General features: G+C 38.3%; 1 protein-coding gene across 9 annotated transcripts in view; it reads left to right on the forward strand.

Annotated features, from left to right (window-relative positions):
• The window catches only part of LOC136847414 (thioredoxin domain-containing protein 11), a 225,315-nt gene that overhangs the window by 164,248 nt on the left and 37,288 nt on the right, over positions 1-23,779 (forward strand). For all 9 annotated transcript variants that reach the window (XM_067119083.1, XM_067119079.1, XM_067119076.1 and 6 more), the window contains 6 exons: positions 6,833-7,034; positions 7,441-7,683; positions 8,009-8,215; positions 15,582-15,779; positions 16,068-16,257; positions 16,698-16,842. In XM_067119083.1, coding sequence (XP_066975184.1) covers positions 6,833-7,034; positions 7,441-7,683; positions 8,009-8,215; positions 15,582-15,779; positions 16,068-16,257; positions 16,698-16,842 — 1,185 coding nt within the window. The remainder of the gene's footprint in view (positions 1-6,832; positions 7,035-7,440; positions 7,684-8,008; positions 8,216-15,581; positions 15,780-16,067; positions 16,258-16,697; positions 16,843-23,779) is intronic.

A 23,779-nucleotide genomic window follows, 5' to 3' on the forward strand; every position in this document is an offset into this window, starting at 1 on the left:
GAAGGTATTCTTTTCGGCGCAAAAGATGGACCACCTTCTGAAAAGTCTTTTTAAGACTTTTGAAGTGTTAAGTTTTATGGACTGGTGCTTAGGTGCTCTTGCCAAGAAAGTTTGGGAGCCATTGCTTCCTCCTGATTACTTTGGAACTTCTGGGTTTTCTCTCCTGCGCTGACAAAGCAGTCAGAGACAGTTAGCTGGAGGTTGCTTAGCTATACGCGATGGGCATGCTCAAGAAGACGGAACTATGGATTTCCTTTACATCTAAGGGTGTGACAGCATCTCAAAAATCGGCGCTTTTATTTTCTCTGGTGTACAAGCATCATCTTTTCCCACAGACAACCGTTAGTGAGATTGTTTCCAGCCTGCTTAAGAAGTCTACCCCAGGATGATCTTCTTACACAGTCGACGAAGTGACAGAGAGATTGGACCACAGTACCCACCAGGACCTCTCTGGAGTCGAGGCCCTTTCGTGGGGACAGGCAGAGATCTCAATCCAGGTCCAGAGGGTCAGTCAGGTACCCCAAACCATCAAGAAATCGTCAACTAAATCTTCAGCTCGCAAGTGAGAGCCCAGTCCTCCATGCCCCAGTAGGTACAAGGCTCCTTCTCTTCTGGGAGAGATGGAGTTCGATAGGGGCAGACCAGTGGGTAGTCAAAGTACTCAAGGAGGGTTCTTCTGTCCCCTTCAGGGAGAGGCCTCCTTTGACCAACACTCCTGTGCCTTGAACGGCTTACTCCTCTTAGGGGAGGTTTCTTCTCTCGTCAGCCAGAAGGCCATAGAACTGGTCAGGAACTCCAAGTCTTAGGGGTTTTACAATCGACTCTTCGTAGTGCCCAAGTCTTCAGGGGGTTGGAGACCTGTGCTCGACTTGAGTGCTTTGAATGCCTTCATAGAGAAGACAAAATTCACTATGGAGACAACACAGTCGGTTCTTGCATCCATCTGTCAGGGGGATTGGATGATCTTCCTAGACATGCAGGACGCGTATTTTCATATCCCTATTCACGAGGATTCAAAAAGTACCTCAGGTTTGTCTTCAGGGGCTGAGTTTATCAGTTCAGAGCACTCTGTTTCAGCCTCTCAACTGCCCCACAAGTTTTTACAAGGGTACTCGTTCCCCTGGCAGGTTGGCTTCATCTAGCAGGGGTAAAGATCACTTTCTGTTCATACAACTGGCTACTTTGCTCTCCCATGAAGAAACGATGCATGGAGAACTTAAAGAAAATGATTTGCATGACTCAAGATTTAGGACTTTTTTTGAATCTCCAGAAATTGCAACTAACTCCCACTCAGAGAATTCTCTATTTAGGGATTCTGATAGATTCTCAGAGTTTTCGGGCTTCACTGTCCCCCAAGAGAGTGGAGGACTGTTTAACCCTTAAACACCGACTGGACGTATCGTAAGTCGACTAAAATTGTCTGTCGGGTGACAGTGGACATCATACTGACGTCGACTACAAAAAATTTCAACCTTGGTCAAGATTTGACTCGAGCAAAATGGTCGAAAAACGCAATTGTAAGCTAAAACTCTTACATTCTAGTAATATTCAATCATTTACCTTCATTTGGCAACAAATTGGAAGTCTCTAGCACAATATTTCTATTTATGGTGAATTTTTGAAAAAAACTTTTCCTTACATCCATAGGTAACTCGCCAAAAATTTCAGAAATTCTTTTGTCATTTTGTCGTAATTTTTGCACCGTTTTATATTAGCCGTTACACAAAGTTTTATATATGAAAATGTGCACAATTTCATGTAAAATACAACAATTACAACCCATGGTTGTAGCTTTTATCAGTTTGGAAATATTTTCATATAAATCACGATGTGCCAAAATTTCAACCTTTGGTCAACTTTGACTTGACCGAAATGGTCGAAAAATGCAATTGTAAGCTAAAACTCTTACATTCTAGTAATATTCAATCATTTACCTTCATTTTGCAACAAATTGGAAGTCTCTAGCATGATATTTCGATTTATGGTGAATTTTTGAAAAAAACATTTTCCTTACGTCCGCGCGTCAGTTTTGAAATATTTTCATATAAATCACGATGTGCCAAAATTTCAATCTTCGGTCAACTTTGACTCGACTGAAATGGTAGAAAAACGCAATTGTAAGCTAAAACATTTACAGTCGAGTAATATTCAATCAATTACCTTCATTTTGCAACAAACGGGAAGTCTCTAGCACAATATTTCGATTTATAGTGAATTTTTGAAAAAAACTTTTTTTTACGTCCACACGTTACGAATTCATGCATCATTTTGTGGTAATATTTTCTCTGTGTTGCTTTGATCGTTTTACAATTTGTTATATACCAAAATCATCGCAATTTAGTGTACGATACAAAGAAAAAAAATAACTCATTAGCTTTAACCGTTTTGCTCACAGCACGATTTGTATACAATTATATATGAAATTTTTTTTTTGCCCTGTCATATATTTTAATATTTATATATGATAATGATATTTTTTTTCATTTCTGATGGTTGCATACTAAACTTCAGGCAATGACAAAAAAAGGAGCCAAAAATGAACTCTTGATCTTAAAAACTAAGCATGCTGTGATTTTTTTAAAAAAACTTTTTTTCCGCTTCGGTGCTAACTCCTGAACGCCGCCGGCATACCGCAGACACTTTTGTAAATAGAGGCTCAGCGTTGAAGGGTTAAGGAAGGTCCACCTGTTTCTCGCCCTTCATTCATGCACAACAACTCAGTGGATGAGTCTTCAGGGCGCACTGGCCTCATGGGAGCAGTTTGTAAGACTGGAGAGACTGCACATGAGGCCGCTACAATTTTACATGAGAGTCTACTGGGATCGGAAAGTACATCAAGATCTTCACTTCTTGCCTATCACAGCAGAGATAAAGGAGGACCTGCGTTGGTGGAAGTCCAAAGAAAAATTGACGAAGGGGAAATCTCTTCTCCCAGTGAGCCCCAACCTAGACTTGTTTTCCAGTACATCGGATCTGGATTGGGGAGTGCTCCTCGGGAGCCAAGAAATCTCGGGAAGATGGTCCCCGAAGGAGAAACAGTTTCACATCGACCTATGAGAGTTGAAGGCAGTTCACCTGGGTCTCAATCATTTTGCAACAGAAGTCTGCAACAAGGTGATCACAGTGCATGCAGACAACACCACAGCCTTGGCCTACATAAAACATCAAGGGGGAACTCACTCATTCTCCCTGTGCAAGATAGCAAGAGACCTGTTGTGCTGTGCAGACCATAACCAAACCCAATTAGTCACAAGATTTATCTTAGGCAAATGCAATGTCCTGGTGGATGAACTGAGCCACCGGAATCACCTCCTTCCAACCGAATGGACATTAGACCGTTGGATTTGCTCCAACCTATGGAGTCTGTGGGAACAACCGACCCTAGACTTATTTGCAACATCTCAGAATCACCATCTACCTCTGTTCTGCTCCCCTGTCCCTGACCCTCTCCCATGGGCAACAGATGCAATGATCCAAGATTGGTCAAATTTGGACCTTTATGCTTTTCTACCCTTTGGAATGATAAGGGAAGTTCTTAAGAAATTCCACTCCCTTTTGGCCACAGAAGAAATGGCTCCCAGACCTTCTGGATCTCCTCATAGACTTTCCAAGGCTCCTCCCTGCTATTCCAAGTCTTCTCAGACAACTGCACTGCAGGATATTCCACCAAGGCCTGTCCACTCTGGCCCTGACAGGCTTTCAACTGTCAGTAGACTTGTCCGAGTGAAAGGATTTTCGCGATCGACAGCAGAGGCCATTGCTAAATGTAGAAGTGACTCATCCAACAACTCTACCAGGAAAAGTGGAAGTTTTTTAGGACCTGGTGCAGAAGAAACGGGGTTTCATCTTTTCAGACGTCTATCCCTCAAACAGCAGATTTTCTTCTGCACTTGAGGTCGTCTCTAAGAAGGTCTTCCTCCATCATAATAGGCAACAGAGCGATGCTCAGCTCTGTTTTCCGTCACAGAGGCCTCGACATTTCTTCCAATCAGGATATTTCGGACCTGATTAAGTTGTTCAGTACCACCAGATCTAGACAAGAGGAGAATTTCCCTTGGAATCTAGACGTGGTACTTAAGTGGTTATCATGGGAACACTTCGAACCTATGCATTCTTCCTCACTGAGGGATTTAACTAAGAAAACTATTTTTCTTTTAGCGCTGGCCACTGCTTCAAGCGATCAACAGGAGGATTGGCTTTTCTAACAGAGACACAGTCTGTTCCTCCTCTTATTAAGTTTTTTGGCAAAGAATGAAAACCCTTCACACTCTTGGCCTCATTCTTTCACCATTAAGAGCCTATCTGATATTTTAGGCACAGAAGAGGAGGAAGGAGTGCTATGCCCGGTGAGAGCCCTCAGGTACTACCTGTACTGAACTGAGAAAATTAGAGGGGAGTTTTCTAATTTGTGGTGCTCGGTTAAAAATCCCTCTAGACCTTTATCTAAAAATGCCATTTCCTTCTTCTTGAGGGGTCTTGTTATTGAGTCTCATTCCCAAGTGGAAGAAAATGACTTGAAAAGTCATGAAAGTTAAAGCTCATGATGTAAGGGCAGTCAGTACATCAGTAGCTTTCAAGCACAATTTTTCCCTATCCTCCATTCTTCAGACAACGTACTGGAGAAGCAAGTCGGTGTTTGCAGTGCACTATCTGCGGGATGTGGAAACTGTTTACGAAAACTGCAGTACCCTAGGACCGATGTCATTAGCTGGCGTAGTGATGGGTGAGGAAGTGTAGGAAGTATCCCTTCCTGTGTATTTAGCTCTTCACCTTGTTCGTGGTGTAGAGTTCTGAGGAAGCCTGGAGGGTACAAGAGTGGAGTGCCCACCAGTTTCTTAGTGTTGGGTCGTGGTCATGTTAATTTTTATGGTGTAGGTGATTTTGTTGCTGGTTTTTTATTATGTTTTGGTACTGCGCCCTAGGCAGGGGCAATTGTGTGAGCTTTGTTGGCTTCGGTATTGACCTTTATCACAAAGTTCCTGCCGTATACTGTGTTCCGTCAGCCTTCGGAGTACTCCTTCGCTGCAGAATATCCCACTGCCATAGAGACGACTCTGGCTGTACTGCCATATCTCTACAGGTTGAGATGAGCAGCAACCAGAGGCAGTAATTATCTGCACAGCTCTCTCACTGGGTAAGGAAACAACAAACATTGTCTCAATGTTACCCTATTGTAGGTCATTAACTTTTCATATGTAAAATGTTATTCTGCTGTCCACGATTCTCCACCACCTTTCAATGTGGAATCAGCTAAGTAATTACTGGGTAAGTTACTTATATAAAAATAACATTTTTTTTTATAAAGTTTTATATATATTTACCCAGTAATTACGGATGGAGCCTGCCCTCATCCCCGTGCATGGACATTTTTGCATAAACAAATTTATCTATTGGCTCAGTTGTTCCTCTATCTTACCCCGAAAGTGGGTGGGGTCTTGTCACCTACACAAAGTAAATGAATCGCTACCTTGAATTTCAAAATTTAAGCTGCCATTCGAGTAGAAACTCTTAGCTAGGTAATTACTGGGTAAGTAAATATAAAACTTTATTTTATCATAAAAATGTCATGTTGGTTTGATCCCTGAATTGAAGAATTGTTTGGAGTTTGTTGAACGTGAAATAGTTGTTTTTTGTCTGTGGGACAAGGGTTGGATAGGGAGAATTTTGTCTGTGGGACAAAGGTTGGATAGAGAGAATCCTCCACAATCCTTTGCTTTTTTTAATCCTAATGTGTCTCAACATAAAAAGTGATATTTTACATTGTCCCCACATTTTAGCCTTACAGATTGGATTCATCTGAGGGCAGAGGAATGAATCACTAGCTTCGAGAGAGACAGTGACTCTCTGCCACCAGGATAACTCACCTTTTGTTCATTAACCCATACAATAATGTATATCAGAGTACAGTAAACCCCTGTATTCGCGGGGGATGGGTGCCACACCCCCGTGAATAGCTAAAATCTGCAAATACTTAAAACCCCTCTAAAACACTTAGAACTGCCTAACCTATTTTGATAGCTCAAACACACAAAAAAAAAAATTCTAAAAATGCTTATACCTGAGTATTTTAATAGTTTTATCACAAAAAAGTGCATTTAGTCATGAAGATGATAAGAAAATACAGTAATTAGTGAATATTTCTCAGTGAAAAATACTGCGAATGGGCGAATTTTCTGCGAATAATGTTTATATATATGTTCCATAGAGAAATCCATGAATCGTGAGAACACGAATACCAGGGGTTTACTGTTTTTGACTTTTCTAAAATTTACAATGATAAGTCATGTAGAATAGGATTTTGTTAAACTTTGAAGTCATATGAAGATTTCACTCATGCAGTAGATGCAAAACCATTTTTTGCAACAATTTAATGTAGTAATGTATGAACTTATTACCCTGGAAGAAGAGTCAGTAATAATACTACTTGGAAAAGTCCAAGATCTCAACTGAGTGATCATGTTAAACTTTAAAGAACTGTCAAAATAATCCACATTATACAGAACATCACTGTGAAGTATATTACACAGTTATTACTTGTCAGTTCTTCATTGTTGGTTGCATTCCACTGTCATTAGGATGAATGAAACACTCAGAAAATGTTTAAGATTTTTCTATAAACTTATGTGAAAAGTAAGTTGCCTCTGTCTGTTCCTCACTTAATGAGAAGTCATATGTTATATGAAAAGTAAGTTGTCTCTGTCTGTTCCTCACTTAATGAGAAATTATATGTTAAAATATTTTTTGAGTAGAATGTTTGTTGTACATATAAAACTTTTTGTCAGAGAAAAGACTTTTGTTATGTAAATTTCACTAGTTGTTATATCTTTTGCAGAAGTCCACTTGTGAAGTCATCTACACCTTTTTTCCCACGACATTCCCTTGTATCTGATTTTTACTCTGGTGATGTTGGTGCTCTCACAGAACGTCTCTTAACAGCAGACCTGTCTTTTGTTGTATATTATGCACCTTGGGATAGAGAATCACAAATTCTTCGATGGGAGATAGAAAAAGTTGCTCGTTATTACCACGAACAGGTTTGTAGAATTACTCAAGTAAAGTGATATTAATTTTCTGTTATAAACAGTATGGTGGATTCTGTTATCATAAGATTTTTAGTTTAAATAAAATGGTTGCAAAAATCTTGTGCTTATATATGTTTGCATTAGTCATGTTATTGTCACAGGCAATTTTGTATAATTTTTCCGTGTTATTTTTCATTATCTAAGTGTAATTGTGAGTAGAAAAATCAGTTTTCCAACTTTAAAAATTTGTTTGTCTTCCAATAAAGTATTTAATCTTGGACCTTAGAGGTACTGTGTATAATATACATATTCAGTCTTATATTTTCACCTTCATTTTAACTAACTGTCCTTTGATGTACAAAGTAGTATTACTACACAGCATATTTATTTTGATTATTAGAGTCCTGTTTCCTTGCAGATTTACTTTGCAGCAATTAATTGTTGGCATCCAAGGTCAGAATGTAAAACCAAGTACAAGATTCGAATCTTCCCTGCGTTAATACTACATGTACGGTCCCTTTCTGGCTTAGAGACAAAGGCTATTGCTTATGGTGGACCTAAGGATGCTGGACACATCATACGATTCCTTTCTCGGACTTTGCGCCCGCTTTCCCATGTTAACAGTAATGCTGACCTTGCCCGATTACAGATGGAATACAGTGTAAGTTGAAAATATAAGGGCTTTTTCATTTTAACGTTGAGTATCAGTGATTAAGATAAAGTAGTCAGAATGTTTACAAATTTTTATGGGATTACTGTATTCATTATGACCTCAAAAAATGCTGATTGCTCTTTTTTTCCACATGTAATCTTGATAGAGTTATTTCTTTAGGTATCCATTTTGGTCACAATAGGGTAACTTCACTTTGCCAAAAATAACTGCGTTACCAACTGTTATATTCAAGGCTTTTTAAAGAAATGATGCTGTGGTTAGCTAAATTTAGGTTTATACATGGAAATGTTTCTCCCAATGACTTCTCTTTCAGGCTGTTGTTTTAGGGTATTATGAGTTTACAACTCCAAGACTCCTTCCCAAAGGCTTCAGCTCTTTTTATCTTGCATCTCTTCGTGCCTTACAATTTGACAATACATATTCTGTTGCCTGGGGAGTGGTCACAAATCCTCGCACTGCAAGAGCACTGTCATTTAATGTTTCACAATCAGTGCATATTGTCTTGTGGAATACAACACTGGTAGGTGTCATAAAGCAGTTTTAATATAGATTATAAGGCTGTACAGTACAATACTTTTATTTTCAATGTATTGTGCTTAAATCAAGTTTTACGTCTAAAATATATATTTTTATATAAGTAACTTACCAAGTAACTACATAGCTATTACGTTTCGTTTATCGGCAGCTTAAATTTGAAAGTTCGCGTAGCATTCCAATATTTTGGTGTAGGTAACCCCCCCCACTTTCAGAGAAGGATAGGTACAACGCTACTAACGAGCCCAATTCGTTTCTGCTGGTTGACAGCTTGACATGGTTGTTGACTTCAGCTTTTATTTGGCTTAGTATAATTCGCCGGATGGTTTTCACCATTTTTGGTGAAGTATTCTGTGTCTTGGTAGCGATTGCGCTAATTGTATTAGCTTATTTAGCTTGGACTTTTGCTTTTCATGATGTCTAACTCTAGTTCTGCTAGCAGTAGGTTTTGCAGCAAAGGCTGTATTACCAAATTCACTTCTATCAAATATGACTCTCATACCATTTGATGTCAAAGTAGAGGACAAACTTGTTCTTCAGTCTTGACTTGTAACGAATGCAGAGTGGGATCAGGGGAAATGGAAAACTTTGACTAGTCACTTAGATAAACTTGAGAAAAACAGATGTAGGAGAGCGGCGGCAAAGGCCGAAGCTAAGAATTCAGTTAGTCAGGGTTCTCCGGTTTTGCATGCCCTTCCAACTCCTATATCTACATTTTCCCCTATCACCAGTCCCCCGACTTTACCTGTGACTCCATTATCCAACTTCCAACCTTCTGAACCCAATGCCATTGCCAATCTGGAAGCCAGAATGGACCAGAAATTTGGTCTCTTAGTTAACACTATAGCTCAAATAGGGGCTTCAGTGAGGGGCCTTATGGATAAGTTTAGTGCCAGTGATTTTGGTGCAAGTGTTGTGTCAGTGGAGGAGGTGGCTACTCATCCCATCGATGCTCCTAGACAAAGGTCCCTGTCAAACTCCCCTAAACCTGGGAGGAGGCAAACCATAAGTCCCAGGGAGGTCGGTGGGGTTTGCCCACAGGTAGTCGCCCCCTCAACCGAGCCTGTTGTTCAAAATTCCCAGGACTCGGCGGACAGCTGCTGGAAAGGCGTCCATATTGAAGTTCATGCCCTTTCGTCAAGTGATTCGGATTGGGGATCCGACGAATCCAAGTGCAAAGCGAGTCAGATGCGTGGCTGGCACTTCAAAAGTGCATCCAGGCCACTGAAAAGGCCAATATCTGCAGCAGAGTCTGATTTTCCGATCTCATGCAAGCAGAACAGAAATCGGGATCTGAGTCCCAAACCTTCATGTAGTTTTTGGGATGATCCATCTAATGTGTCGCCTGTAGTGTCTGTGTCAGAGCGTCAGTTTTTGTTGCCCAAGTGGATCTCCAAGAAACAGGAGATCATGCTTCAGGATCTAGTGGATCCAGACATCCATCGTGATCCGAGGGATCCAGTCGTCCAGTGGTGTCTGAGGGATCCATTCGTCCAGTGGGATCCGAGGGATCTATTCATCAAATGGGATCTGCGGGATCCAAGTGTTTAGTGGGATCCAAGAGATCCAAGCGCACAGTGGGATCTAGAGGATCCGATGCGCCTGTGTAACCAGATCAGCATGTAGTTCGCATGCTGTCATCAGTGTGCGATCACTCCCCTTCCGTGCTGGCGCCGTATCCATCCAGGCATCCGATGCCTCACTCCACTTATCGTCCGGTTCAGGATCTGGCTCTGGAACCGATTAAACAACGCTTAGACAGTATTATGGATCTTTTACTTAAACCGACAGTGACTCATGAGTCCGAGGATTTGACTCACCCATTTCGTCTGTAGAAGAGGACGTAGAACAGGATCAGCCGTCTACAGCCTACGCTTGCCTTTTGAAATACTTCTTGTTTTGCTTCCTGGACTTCTTTTCCCCAGCGACTCCCTCATCGCCGGGTTCTTCTTTTATGATGAGACAGTCTCCGGAAGCTTCTAGGCTGCTTAAAACGGTGCTATCGTCATCGTCAAAGAAAGCTCTGTCAAGCATTGAGAGCTGGCTGACAGATAAGAGGAATATGGGGAAAGCGGTATTCTGCACTCCTCCTTCTGCCTTATCCAAGAGGAGATACAGTCATACCCCAAACTTATTCGAGGTTAGGTTCCAGAACCCCTCGCGCAGGGTGAATTTCCGTGTAAGTTTGGCATGGTCTTTAAAAATGCTAATAAATGCTTATTCATAAAGTTTAAACACTAAATATGGCCCTAATCATGCTCCCAAATTATTAAGTTAACTTTTAAATGAAATTAAAGGTACTGTAATTTCATTAACTTTTAAATGAAATTAAAGGTACTGTAATTTCATTTAAAAGTTAGCTTAATACATTACCATCAAAAAAAGAAATAAATGGTTGACATAAAAATAGAGAGTTGGAAGAGAATTTCTCTCTTTCTCTCTCCCCTTTTTTATTCTACGTCTCTTTCTCTTTGTTCTGAAATTTTTTTCATAGTGTTTTTTATTTTGACTAATACAACTCTTAGTTATTATGTCTGTGTGTTTTAGAATGTATTTGCCACACTAGCGCATTTACACTTCGTAGATCAATTTAAACTATCTACTGTACAGGTAAAAAAGTAAAACATGAGAGAGAGAGAGAGATCAAGAGAACTATCTACTGATGAGAGGAGTTATCATTCATTACGGAGACTGAGAGATTACGAGAACTACTTGAAATATCAAGTTAAATTATTTATGTTTGAGAGAGAGAGAGAGAGAGAGAAGAGAGAGAGAGAGAGAGAGAGAGAGAGAGAGAAGTTATTATTCTTATGTTAATATCAAAAGATGGAAATTCAGTATTAAACTAACTTTTAAATGAAATTAAAGTTACTTTAATTTCATTTAAAAGTTAGCTTAATACATTACCCTTAAAAAAAGAAATAAATGGTTAATGTAAGAATACAGGAGTGTGTGAAGATTAGTATACTATTTCTCTCTCCCCCCATTCCACTGATCTGTTTTTAGAAGTCTTCTCAGCCGTGTTTTTAAAAACTTCTTTATTTTGTCTCTTCCTCTTTGTTCTGAAATACTCTATGTTTTAGAATGGTGCATTTACAGTGTAAACAGTACAGGTAAAATTAGATCAATTTAAAATGATCTACTATACAGTTAACGACATACATACAGAGAAACAGTAATACATAGGTTGGCTAACTACGAAAAAGAGAGAGAGAGAGAGAGATAACAGTTGTCCTTACTTAAGGGAGTATTGTCTCTACTCATCAAAGAGAGACAGGCTCAACAGGGGTTCTACAACCGCCTATTCGTCGTCCTAAAGTCATTGGGAGGTAGGAGACCTGTCCTGGATGTCAGCGCCCTGAATTTCTATATTCAGACTATGAAATTCAAAATGGAAACAACCCACTCAGTTCTGTCTTCCATCCGTCAAGGGGATTGGATGGCAACCACAGACATGCAGGACGCATATTTCCACGTTCCAGTCCACCCAGAGGCCAGGAAATAATCTATGGTTTGTGTTCTAGGACAAGGTCTTCCAATTTTGAGCACTGTGCTTCGGACGATCGACAACCCCTCAAGTTTTCACCTGTGTCCTCGCCCCATTGGCAAAATGGCTACATCTCATGGGATCAACATTTGTCTATTTAGACGACTGGCTCCTACACTTCCCCCTCGGAATCAAGTTGCACAGAGGACCTAAAGAAGACTTGTGTTAGCCCAAGAATTGGGCGTACTGATAAACCTAGACAAATCCCAATCAGTCCCGAGTCAATCAATTCTTTATTTGGGAGTGAAGATCAACTCTTTGGATTTTCAGGCTTTCCCCTCTGACAAGAGAATAAAAGCCTGCATTCGGACAGTTCAGAAATTCCTCTCTCTCCCGTCATGCTCGACCAATGAATTGATGATTTTACTAGGAACTCTCATCCTTAGAAAAGTTCGTTCCATTAGGGAGATTTCACATGAGAGTGCTACAATTCTTTCTAAAAGCCAGTTGGCAGAGGAAGTTTCTTCCGGACTCGTTTGTTTTCCCAATCGCCCCCGAGATCAAAGAGGACCTTTGGTGGTGGCTTGTAATAGGTAGGTTTGCAGAAGGGAAATCTCTACACCCTCTGAGCCCCAACCTCACAATATACTCAGACGCATCAGATCTGGGTTAGGGGGCTCTCTTAGAAAACAACAAAGTGTCAGGGACATGATCACAACCTGAGAAAGAACTTCATATCAACGTGAAGGAGCTGAAGGCAATTCACTTAGCCCTTCAACATTTCTCAACAGCAACTTACAAATCCACAGTCATAGTCCACTCGGACAATATGTCATCTCTGGCCTACATAAAGAATAAGGGAGGGACCCACTCCTCACTGCATCAAGCGACCAAAGATCTCCTTACCTGGGCGCAAGGAAACCAAACCAAGATTGTTACCCGCTTTATACAGGGCAAACTCAGTTTTACAGCGGACGAAATTAGTCATTGCAAACAGGTCCTGCCCACGGAATGAACACTGAATCCGCAGGTATGCACCGACCTGTGGAAACGGTGGGGAAAGCCGTCGATAGATCTATTTGCAATGTCGAGGAATCACTGACTTCCTTTGTATTGCTCACCAGCCCCAGACCCTCTCGCGTGGGCAACAGATGTGATGCTCCAGGACTGGTCAAACCTGGATGTATACGCCTTCCCACCATTCAATATGGTGAGAGACGTAATCAACAAATTTCTCCTACACAACAACGTGTCGATGACTCTGGTAGCTCCCTTTTGGCCACAGAGAGAGTGGTTTCCAGATCTCCTCAATCTCCTAGTAGACTTCCCAAGATTACTTCCACAGCAACAAAATCTACTCAGGCAACTGCACTTTTACCAGTTCCATCTAAGACTATCCACTCTCGCTCTGACAGGCTTCAGATTGTCAGGAAGCTTGTCAGAGCGGAAGCAGTTACGAGATGTAGACATCAGTCTTCCTCCAACGTTTACCAGAATAAATGGACAATATTCCGCAGCGGGTGCAGAAGACACAATGTATCATCTTCTTCCAAAAGGCTATAGAACGATGCTCAACTCCGTATTCAGACAAAGAGGTCTGGATCTATCGACTGATAAAGACATCGGTGACCTTGTCAATTCACTAGATACTGCGAAACAGGAGAGTTCAGATTCCAAATCCTGGAACCTAGATGTTGTTTTAAAATGGCTCTCAGGTCCACCTTTTGAACCTATTCAATCCACATCCCTCAGGGATCTTACAACAAAAACACTATTTCTAGTCGCTCTAGCTACTGCCAAGAGAATTAGTGAGTTACAGGCTCTGAGCAAGAGGGTAGGATTCACACAAGGAGACGCGGTCTGTTGCTTTACTTTGGGGTTCTTAGCGAAGAATGAAATGCCATCCTTTCCCTGGCCCCGTTCATTCACAATCAAAGGTTTAATGGACATTCTAGGTCCTGCAGACCAAGAGAGAGCTCTTTGTCCAGTAAGAGCACTAAAGTATTATTTAGAGAGAACTAAGAATACCAGAGGCGCATCCCTTAACATCTGGTGTTCAGTTAAGGGTCCAACTCATCCTTTATCCAAGGATGCATTGGCATTCTTCTTGAGAGGCGTGATTTCCGAGTCGCACATCAAGATTCAAGAGGAAGACTTGCCAATTTGCAAGGTTAAAGCCCACGAAATTAGGGCAGTAGTGACTTTGATTTCCATCAAGAGGAATTTATCCCCATCTTCTATTTTGCAATCCACTTTCTGGCATTGCAAATCAGTGTTTGCAAATATTTATCTACATGACATCAAAACTGTTCACAAGAACTGCAGTATCCTTGGCCCATTATCCATGGCTGGCATGGTGTTGGGGGAGGAAAGGTAGGGGGTACTCTTACACTCCTCTATCTACTCACCTTGAATTAGGTTGTCGAGTTTTGGGAAGTTGGGGGTTACTGAGTACCCGGAGCACCCATCATTCACTACGTTGTGTTATGAATGGGTTATGGTAACTGGTCTGTTATATGGTGTATGTGTAACTTGTTTTTTATGGTCTTGGTTTGGTACTGTGCCCAGGGCAAGGGCTTTTGTGTTTTGTGTGCTTTGGCAGCCATCGGAGTACTTCTTAGCTGCAAAGGCCCACCGATGCAGAGGAGCCTCTGGCTTCACTGCCACGCCGCTATGGTTGAGATAGCCGCATCAGAGGCAGTATTTTCCTGCTGGAGCTCTCTCGCCAGGTAAGTTACAACTAACATTTCTCCATGTTAACTACTTACTATTTTAAAATTCATCTCCATTCATGAGTGTTTTATAAGTAGCACAAGCCCATGCATCCCCTCCTGTCAATGTGGGATTCAGCTATGTAGTTACCTGGTAAGGTACTATATAAAAATGATATTTTATAATAAAATAAAGTTTTATATATACTCACCAAGTAACTACATGATCAAAGCCCTCCCTCCTCCCCTCTCATGGGTTTAGGGCATAAACGAATTGGGCTCGTTATTAGTGGTGTACCTATCCTTCCCTGAAAGTGGGCAGGGCAAGTTACCTACACCAAAATATTGGAACACTACCGCAAATTTTCAAATTTAAGCTGCTGATAAACGAAACGTAATAGCTATGTAGTTACTTGGTAAGTATATATAAAACTTTATTATAAAAATGTAATTTTTTTCAGCATTGTTTAGGCCTTCGCTATGTTTTTCTTATATTAAACTGCATAAAGTTTTCAAATTTTTTTTCATATATGTTCAATATTAGAATTTTGTATAACAGTACTTGTGTGTAAATATTACATATGATAGTAGATTGATAAGCTAACCATATGTAAAATCAATAGACTAAATTTTATGGTGGTTGTTGGCCATATTGTAAGTTTTGTTGAGAAGATTTTTTATTTGTTTCCTTAGTGTTTATGCGAATAGACTGTACTGTATAGTTTTGAGTTAGGCTATTAACCTCTGAAGCGAATAAAGAAATTAAAAATCTAAAGGAAGCAAGTTACAGTATGTTAGGAGTTCTTGGTTTCTTATTAGAAAAATAATTTATTATCTGATCATTATAAAATAAAATCTGCATGCTGATAATAATGTAACTTGAAGATTATATGCTTCTTTGGCTCTTCATGAAAAACAGTTTCTCATGCAGAAGAGAAAGAAAGGGAGTGAGCCAGCTTGCAGGCTATTTTTCCCATAGAGCTTGTAATTGTTACTTTATCACTTGACTGGCAATGCCAGTTAATGGAATGATGAGCAGACTGTGATGCATAGTTTTTTGCCTGAAAATTTTTTTGGTACAGAGGTTAACTTAATATTACAGTGTCTCCTTTGTCCCCAAAATTTTCTTATGACTGTAACTTTGTTTCTTCCAGGTGTATACAGCTGCAAGCACAGCTGACAGTGAAAGTATCACCAATTGGGCATTCAAGCGACTGGATGAAACAGCAACATGGATTGAGGTTCCTGGCACAAAGAGTTTAGCTTTGAATAAGGTTTTACAAAGTGGACCATCTCTAATTGTATTTACTCCAGATAATCCTTATTATTCAGCTAATGATCCGTTTTCATTGGTGAGTGAGATGCTGAAATTAATATGCAACTTGTGAAGTCCTGTAATGGTTAGTTGAAGTATACAATTAAAATCTTGTGTTTTAAATTTACTGTATTGCAGTAAAATGAGACCTATAAATTTGTTCCAAATGCAGCCAGATGTTCATTATAGAATTCTTTTTTATGTATTCTGGGAATATATCTTGATATTGGCTAGTAATATTTTTTCTCTGGGTTCTTTTTATTGTAGTAATTAATACAGACTAAAATCTCCTGCATTTTATTAACATCAATTATGTCATTTGAAGCTACGGGAGGTTTCGCTAGACTATTACAACTGTGAGCAGTCAAGTCGTGTTAGCAACCTTGGACAGTATTTGGGTTCTATGAGATCTAGAGGCCGTGGGCAGTTGAGACAAGCTGAAAGGATTTGCAAGTCATACCTTAAGGAACAGCTCAGTGTCATCCATCTTTCAAGACCTCACTTCAATTTTCAAGGTACATGAAAATTAATTTGTAACGCTCCCATAGATTGTAAAGCATGCAAAAGCAGTGATGGATGAGGTTTTAGGTTAGAAATCATCTAGTGAATACCAGTTCCACCACACATTTTCAGTGCTATCTCCATAAACCGAAGGATAAATACGGGAGTTCGTCTATTATGTGGCCAGGAGTGGACAAAGTTTTAAATAGCAGGATTTATATAACTATTGAATGTAAAGATATATAAATTTTAATGAACATTAGAGCAAAATGGATTGATTATATTAACCTCTAAATCTATCTAATTGTGACTCCCTTTATGTAACTTAAATTTCTCTGCATAAATAAAATGTATAGTGAGTTATACGTATTACATACAGTATCCTATTGATATTGTTAACTGTCATGTGATGCAGTAGTAAGTAACTAGTCATCAGCTGATTTTCAATTTCTAGATGAAACCTGTTGCCGAACTGTGTCACCTGCAGAAAGTAGGAGCACTGTTGACAGAAGTGATGACAAAGTTTGTGATGTATGTATCCATGGTCCCCCCAAACTTGATGACACAAGCAGTACACACTGTTCAACTCCAAGTTCCTTGTAAGTCTTCTGATGCAGCTTGTATTAATATAGATTGTGAGTAATGTACACCTTTCATGTCAACTCTCTTCAGACTCGAAAATGTAACTCCTGCATTAGGAAAAGTAACTAATTTACTTTTACTACATATTAAGAGTACAGATTTGTAAGGTAAATGATAAACAGTTTTATATAAGTAACTTACCAAGTAGTTACAAAGCTGTAGTTTCCACTGTAATGGCAGCTTAGATTCAATATAGTTTGTGTTCGTGATCAGCCTGTCCCACCAACGGAAAATTGGAACGACCTGGCAAACAATTCTCATTCGTTTCCTGCCGTCCGTGGTGACAACACTTGGTAGCCTTTTTCATTATTTTCCAGTGTTTTACTGGATTGTGGTGGAGGATTCTTTAAATCAACCATCGGAATGCATATATTGTAGCTTTCAAGCTGAAATCTTTCAGGGTGAGTTTTATCTTATTTTGTTTTACGTTGATTCAGTCATCATCGAGCCGCCGGTAAACAACGCCATTTGCATTGATGGTTTGTTTACCAGTTAGGCTTCCAGCCCGAGAAGAACCCTAAAAGAGTTCAGAGGTCTGGTTAAACAAATCATTTATAACTAACTAACTAACTACCGGTTAGGCTTTTGGCAGCATTGATAATAGTTTTTCATTAAAAGTAATTGTTGGATGTTACAACCTTCCATCATAAAAGTAAATTGAATATTACGCATTTTCAAATGTTTTCCGGCTATAAACTACTAGCGAGCCGCAGATACTGTAATAGTTTTGTTTTTAAAAGTAATTCTCGAGTGTTACAACACTCCATTATAAAGTAATTGGTCTAGACACTATTATAAAATAATTGGTGTATGTTAGTTTTTTCATTAGGCCATAACCTTTGCAATTTATGAATTTTTTTACGGCCTTAATATACTAGCAAGCTGTAGATAATAGTTTTGCCTTAAAAGTATATCTCGAATGTTACAGCATTCCATTATAAAGTACAGTAAACCCCCTGTATTCGTGATCTCACGATTTGCGGACTCACGATTCGCAGACTCACGTATTCACGGATTTCTCTGTGGAACGTATCTACCCATTAATCGTGGAAAATTTGCCCATTCATGGTATTTTTCACTAAGAAATATTCACTAATTACTGTATTTTCATCTCATTTTCATGACTAAATGCACTTTTTGTGATAAAACTATTAAAATACTCAGGTAATGCTCAAGTTACGATAATTCACCTTATGATAATTCGATTTTGCAATGGGGTGAGCAATTAATACCGATAGACTATATTATTTATAAAATATTTTTAAATTTTGCCCGGGTGCACGCAGCAGCATAATCAGACAGTGAGAGAGACCAAATTACAGTAGACAACTTTTCCTCCATCTCTTTATCCCATCTTCTACTTAAAAAAGTAAAAGAGAATGATAAAAGTATTGTTAGTAACGTTATACTCTTGCGTAAATGCATACAGCCATAAACAACTGACCGATAAACTGTTGTTTTGCTTATAACTGAATCGGATAACAACAGCTGTTTACCTGGTATTTCAACCATCGTACGGTAATACACAATTACCGTAGCTTGTAGCACAAATGACGTTAAGTAGAATAGGACTGATATATTTTTACATTATACCCACATTCGGTATGGATAAAAGATCGTCAAGGAAATATACTGCTAAATTTAAGCTGCAAGTTGTAGCTGAAGCTGAGAAAACAATGTTCAAGCTGCTAATGACTATACTGTAAATTACTGTGAATCGGCAACATGGATGAAACTCGATCGTAATTAAAATTGGAGAGAAAGTATTTTAATCAAAACTACTGGGCATGAAAGAACACATTACTGTTATTTTTACGCCAATAAACGATAAATACGTAAAGCTCGTATTATGATGAAATCAAGTGAAAATAGCGAACGGAATCTTGAATTTTTTTACACAAAACAAACGTCCCCAAACGGCCATCGTCATCTATTAACGAAAAAATAGATAAATTAATTTCACAACGAGACGTATTTTAGTTATATTTCGACTTAAAAACACTTCGTATAACGAAAAATAACGTTGCCCCATATAAATAAAGTATCTAGAGATTCATTTACGCTATCGCTATGACCACAATTTACAATACAAAAGCAATATAAGAATACTGTATATACAATATTATTGGATACAGTGAATTAAGGCATAACATTTTAAAAGATGCATACATGCTGTACACAAAGAATGGCGATCGTATTTAAGTTTAACTAGTTTGGCGGAGCACAAATTCCCTGCGCAAACTCTGGATCCCGAGAAGCTTGAATCCAACATAGCTACGAATTCCCAGAGCTAGGCTAGCTAGATAAATAAACAGGCAATTGAGTACTTCACCAAGGAGAGACGCCACAACCAAGTGCAAGCAGACAAAGGAACCCAAACAGTTTGAGGCAGACGGACGCGCGAGATGCGTTCCCAGTACGCCCGAGAATGAAACTGACCTGGGTTTATGGGTATGTCTCCTGCCACGCTACCCTCACCGGCATCCGTGGGGTTGGGTCTCCGCCAATTGTATCAGCGTTCCAAACAAAGTTTGAAAATTTATATCTCGGACGTGTCGATTTTAAAGAGATAAAAGCTTTTACAGTGTTTTGGTAAGTATAATGAAACATCATTTTATCATAAAAATGTCATATTCATTATGTTGACGTTTGTATAATACGATATGTGAATATAAAGTACCATATAATGTAGGGTACGCTACCGTATATGTATACAATGTACCATAGTGTAAGCTAATTCTTGTTATTCAATTTCTCTTTGCACAGAATTATCTTAAGTCACTTTGCATGAACCTCCAGAATTGGCTGATATTACAGTAAACCCCCCGTATTCGCGGTCTCTTGATTCGTGGACTCACGCATTCGCGGGGGTCTCTGTAGAACATATCTAGCCATCATTCACAGAAAATTCACCCATTCGCGGTATTTTTTTCACTGAGAAATATTCACTAATTACTGTATTTTCATATAATTTTCATGAATAAATGCACTTTTTGTGATAAAACTATTAAAATACTCAGGTATATGCATTTTTATAGGGTTTTTCTGTGTTTAAACTATCAAAATGGGCAGTTCTAAGTGTTTTTAGAGGGGTTTTAAGTATTCGCAGATTTTAGCTATTGGCGGGCTTTACTGTATCCTCCTGTCAATGTGAGATTCAGCTATGTAATTACGTGGTAAGTTACTTACATAAAAATGACTTTTTTTATAATAAAATAAAGCTTTATATATACTTACCAAGTAATTACAGAATCAGAGCCCACCCTCCTCCCCTCTAATGGACATAAGCATGAAACGAATGAGAATTGTTTACTAGGTCGTTCCAATATTCTGTTAGTGGGACAGGCTGATCACCTGCACAAACTGCATTGAAGCGCTACCTGTGAAATTTTGAATCTAAGCTGCCGTTAAAGTGGAAACTATAGCTATGTAATTACTTGGTAAGTATATATAAAACTTTATTTTATTATAAAAATGTAATTTTTATATATTAACTAAAACAGTTTTAGAATTTACACAAGAAATTTATATGATTTAAAAGTCAGTGACCAGAGGTTTAAGTTGATCATGTTATACTGTACTTTATTTTGTGATAATGATGTTGCTCTCTTAAAGTTACTACTGAAGGAAATGTTTTCCAAAATCTTTCTTCATTCTTTTCAAACCTTAAAAATAGGAGTATCTTATGCCGAGGTTTATTGTCTGTAATATGCTAACATTATTCTGTACTATTATATTTTCATATTTGATCTGCTCTGTTTTTACACTGTTATATCTTGCTTATCTACATCTTCCTGTTTCTGCACTATGCTGTCAATGTTCTCTTTTTTGGGGCAAAAAGGTATACAGCTTAAACATAAAAAATCTCCCAAAAGTATAAATACAATTGAAAACTTTTGCATGAGAGCATGAAGTGTACTCTAGTGGAAGTGTGCTACTATTCTAGTAACTGCATAGCTAGTTGAGCTTGCACCACATTTATTGGTATAATGTGAATGCCATGTGCAGATTGTCTGAATGATGTTGAAGGGGTTTTTGGGGAAGGGAAATATTTGTCACAATGACTTTGGCATTGGAGTGTTGAGGTATAATATTCACCGTGCTTTTGCCTCAATCTTACCACAGTTGGAGATGGTTCCTTTGTCTACAGTTCTGAATACAGTGTTTAGATGTTCATCTAAAATAAATTTTATTATATTCCAAGTTTTATATTTTATTTTATTTCAGAATTTAAAGTAAATATGCATAGTAAATTGCAGAACTTTAAAGTAAGTAAGGGCTTAATGTGTTCCAGTTTTAAATTTAGTACAAGACATAGCTATGATAATATCAAATCAAGGGAAATTAGTGGACTGAGATAATTATTTCACAAATTGGAGTACTAAGGTGAAGTTTTAGAGGATCTTTCAAAAATGTCATGTTTTTGTATTCTATTTACATTTATTGTAATAACAGTATAACAGTACACATTATATTAGTATTAAGACCAATGTAGGCTTTTGGGAAGGCTTTTGCACACTTCAGATGTATAATTGGCTTGTTTTGCCTTAAGCAGAAAATAAAGTGGAGCTCTGGTTTACCCTGTATTAAATTTTGATTGACTATGATGGTTGTATAGTTAATGTTGACTGATCTGAAGTTACAGTATAAATATAAAAAAATAACTTTACTGTATAATATGTGAAATAATAGTCCCAATTAGGGACTGAGCTGCATAGGCTTGCCTACCCCATCACCAGCATTCAGCAACCTAAGAGAAATGAAATGCAACCTTTTTTCAATTTGATTTCTTAAAAATGATAACATATTATTGTAGTTTTGTGTATAAATTTTCAAGTAAAATACTCCAACTCAGTCTGTGTAGGTTAGCTAGGATAGTCAGTCATGAAATCTATTATCATATCCTAGCCTAGCTTGTAAAGTTTTCATATGCAATAAAGAAGTTATACTAACTACCAGTCAAGACCTAAATGCCCTTACTGGCATACTATTCCTTATATGAAGCAACGACCCTTTATTTGATTATCTTTTAGATGAGGATAGAGTAGGCAAAGTGAATTACAAAGGTAGGCTAAGATTTGGGTAGGTTTTTGTAGGCTAAGGCGATAAGTGCTTTTCTTGTTTCAGGACTTTGCCCCTGTCTGCTACACCTTTGAATTTGTAAGTGCTGATAAGTGAAATATGACTACAAGTACCATCCTACTTACAACCGAGCTTGGTTTCGACCAAGCAGTTTTAAGTCAAAATGGATGTAAGTCAAACCCAAGAAATTGGCCAACATACTGGGTAGGGCATGCAGTAATACCCAGAACCTGTGCGATTCAAGTTGCGCGAATTCACAGACATGTGAACTTTTCATTGGAACCTAACTAATTGCATAAACAAGTTTTTCACAGACACACAAACATTTGTGAATACTGAGAAACCCTGCAAAAGTGTTTATGTTTAATTTTTTATGTAATTTATAAGTTTTCAAGCTTTTATGTGTAATTTAAATAACATTAAATAATAAAAGTCATAATTTCTCTCTCTCTCTCTCTCTCTCTCTCTCTCTCTCTCTCTCTCTCTCTCTCTCTCTTTACTGAAATAAGAGAATTTTTATGGTACATGTATATGTTTATTTGTTTTGTATGATTCAAATATTAATAAGGTTAATAAGATTAAGCAATAATAATAATAATAATAATAATATAACTGTAGTGACAAAATTCATATGTGATACGATACGTAATTTAAACAAACAAATATCTTTCCCTCAATTTTGTGAAGAAGCTCGAAGGCAAAGCTGTCAGACATGTCAATTTAACATGACAAGAACGGGGAGTCTTGCTGATTAGCGGGCAAAGGTTTCTCTCTCTCTCTCTCTCTCTCTCTCTCTCTCTCTCTCTCTCTCTCTCTCTCTCTCTCTCTCTCTCTCTCTCTCTCTCTCTCTCTGTGTCCTTAATATTTCATAAAAAAGTTTCACTCTCTCAAGTAAGGACAACTGTTATATCTCTCTCTCTCTCTCTCTCTCTCTCTCTCTCTCGTTCGTAGTTAGTGCAACCTACATAGTACTGTTTCTCTGTATGTCTTTACCGGTACAGTAGATAATTTTAAATTGATCTAATTTTACCTGTATCATCTACAAACTGTAAATGCGCCGTTAAAACATAGAGACATTGAGCATTTCAGAACAAAGAGAAAGAGACAGAATAAAGAAGTTTTTAAAAACGAGGTTGAGAAGACTTCTAAAAATAGATTGGTGGGGGGAGAGAGAGAAATAGTATACAATATTAATCTTCACACACACCTATATTTTTACGTCAGCCATTTATTTCCTTTTTTAAGGTACATTAAACCCCCGTATTCATGTTCTCATGATTCGCAGACTCACCTATTCGCAGATTTCTCTATGGAACATATATACACATTATTCACGGAAAATTCACCCATTTGTGGTATTTTTCACTGAGAAATATTCACTAATTATTGTATTTTCTTATAATTTTCATGACTAAATGCACTTTTTGTGATAAAACTATTAAAATACTCAGGTATAAGCATTTATAGAGTTTTTTTTATGTTTGAACTATCAAAATAGGCAGTTCTAAGTGTTTTTAGAGGGGTTTTAAGTATTCGCGGATTTTAGCTATTCACAGGATGGTGTGGTATGCATCCCCTGCGAATATGGGGGGTTTACTGTAATGTATTAAGCTAACTTTTAAATGAAATTACAGTAACTTTAATTTCATTTAAAAGTTAGTATAATACTATGGGAGCATGATTAGGGTCATATTTAGTATTTAAATTCTAGAAATATGCATCTATTAGCATTTTTAGGGACCATGCCAAACTTACGCAGAAATTCCCCTTGCGCAAGGGGATCTGGAACCTATCGTTGCATAAGTTCGGGCT

Source organism: Macrobrachium rosenbergii, chromosome 16 (assembly GCF_040412425.1).
Source record: "Macrobrachium rosenbergii isolate ZJJX-2024 chromosome 16, ASM4041242v1, whole genome shotgun sequence".
Taxonomy (NCBI): Eukaryota; Metazoa; Arthropoda; class Malacostraca; order Decapoda; family Palaemonidae; genus Macrobrachium; species Macrobrachium rosenbergii.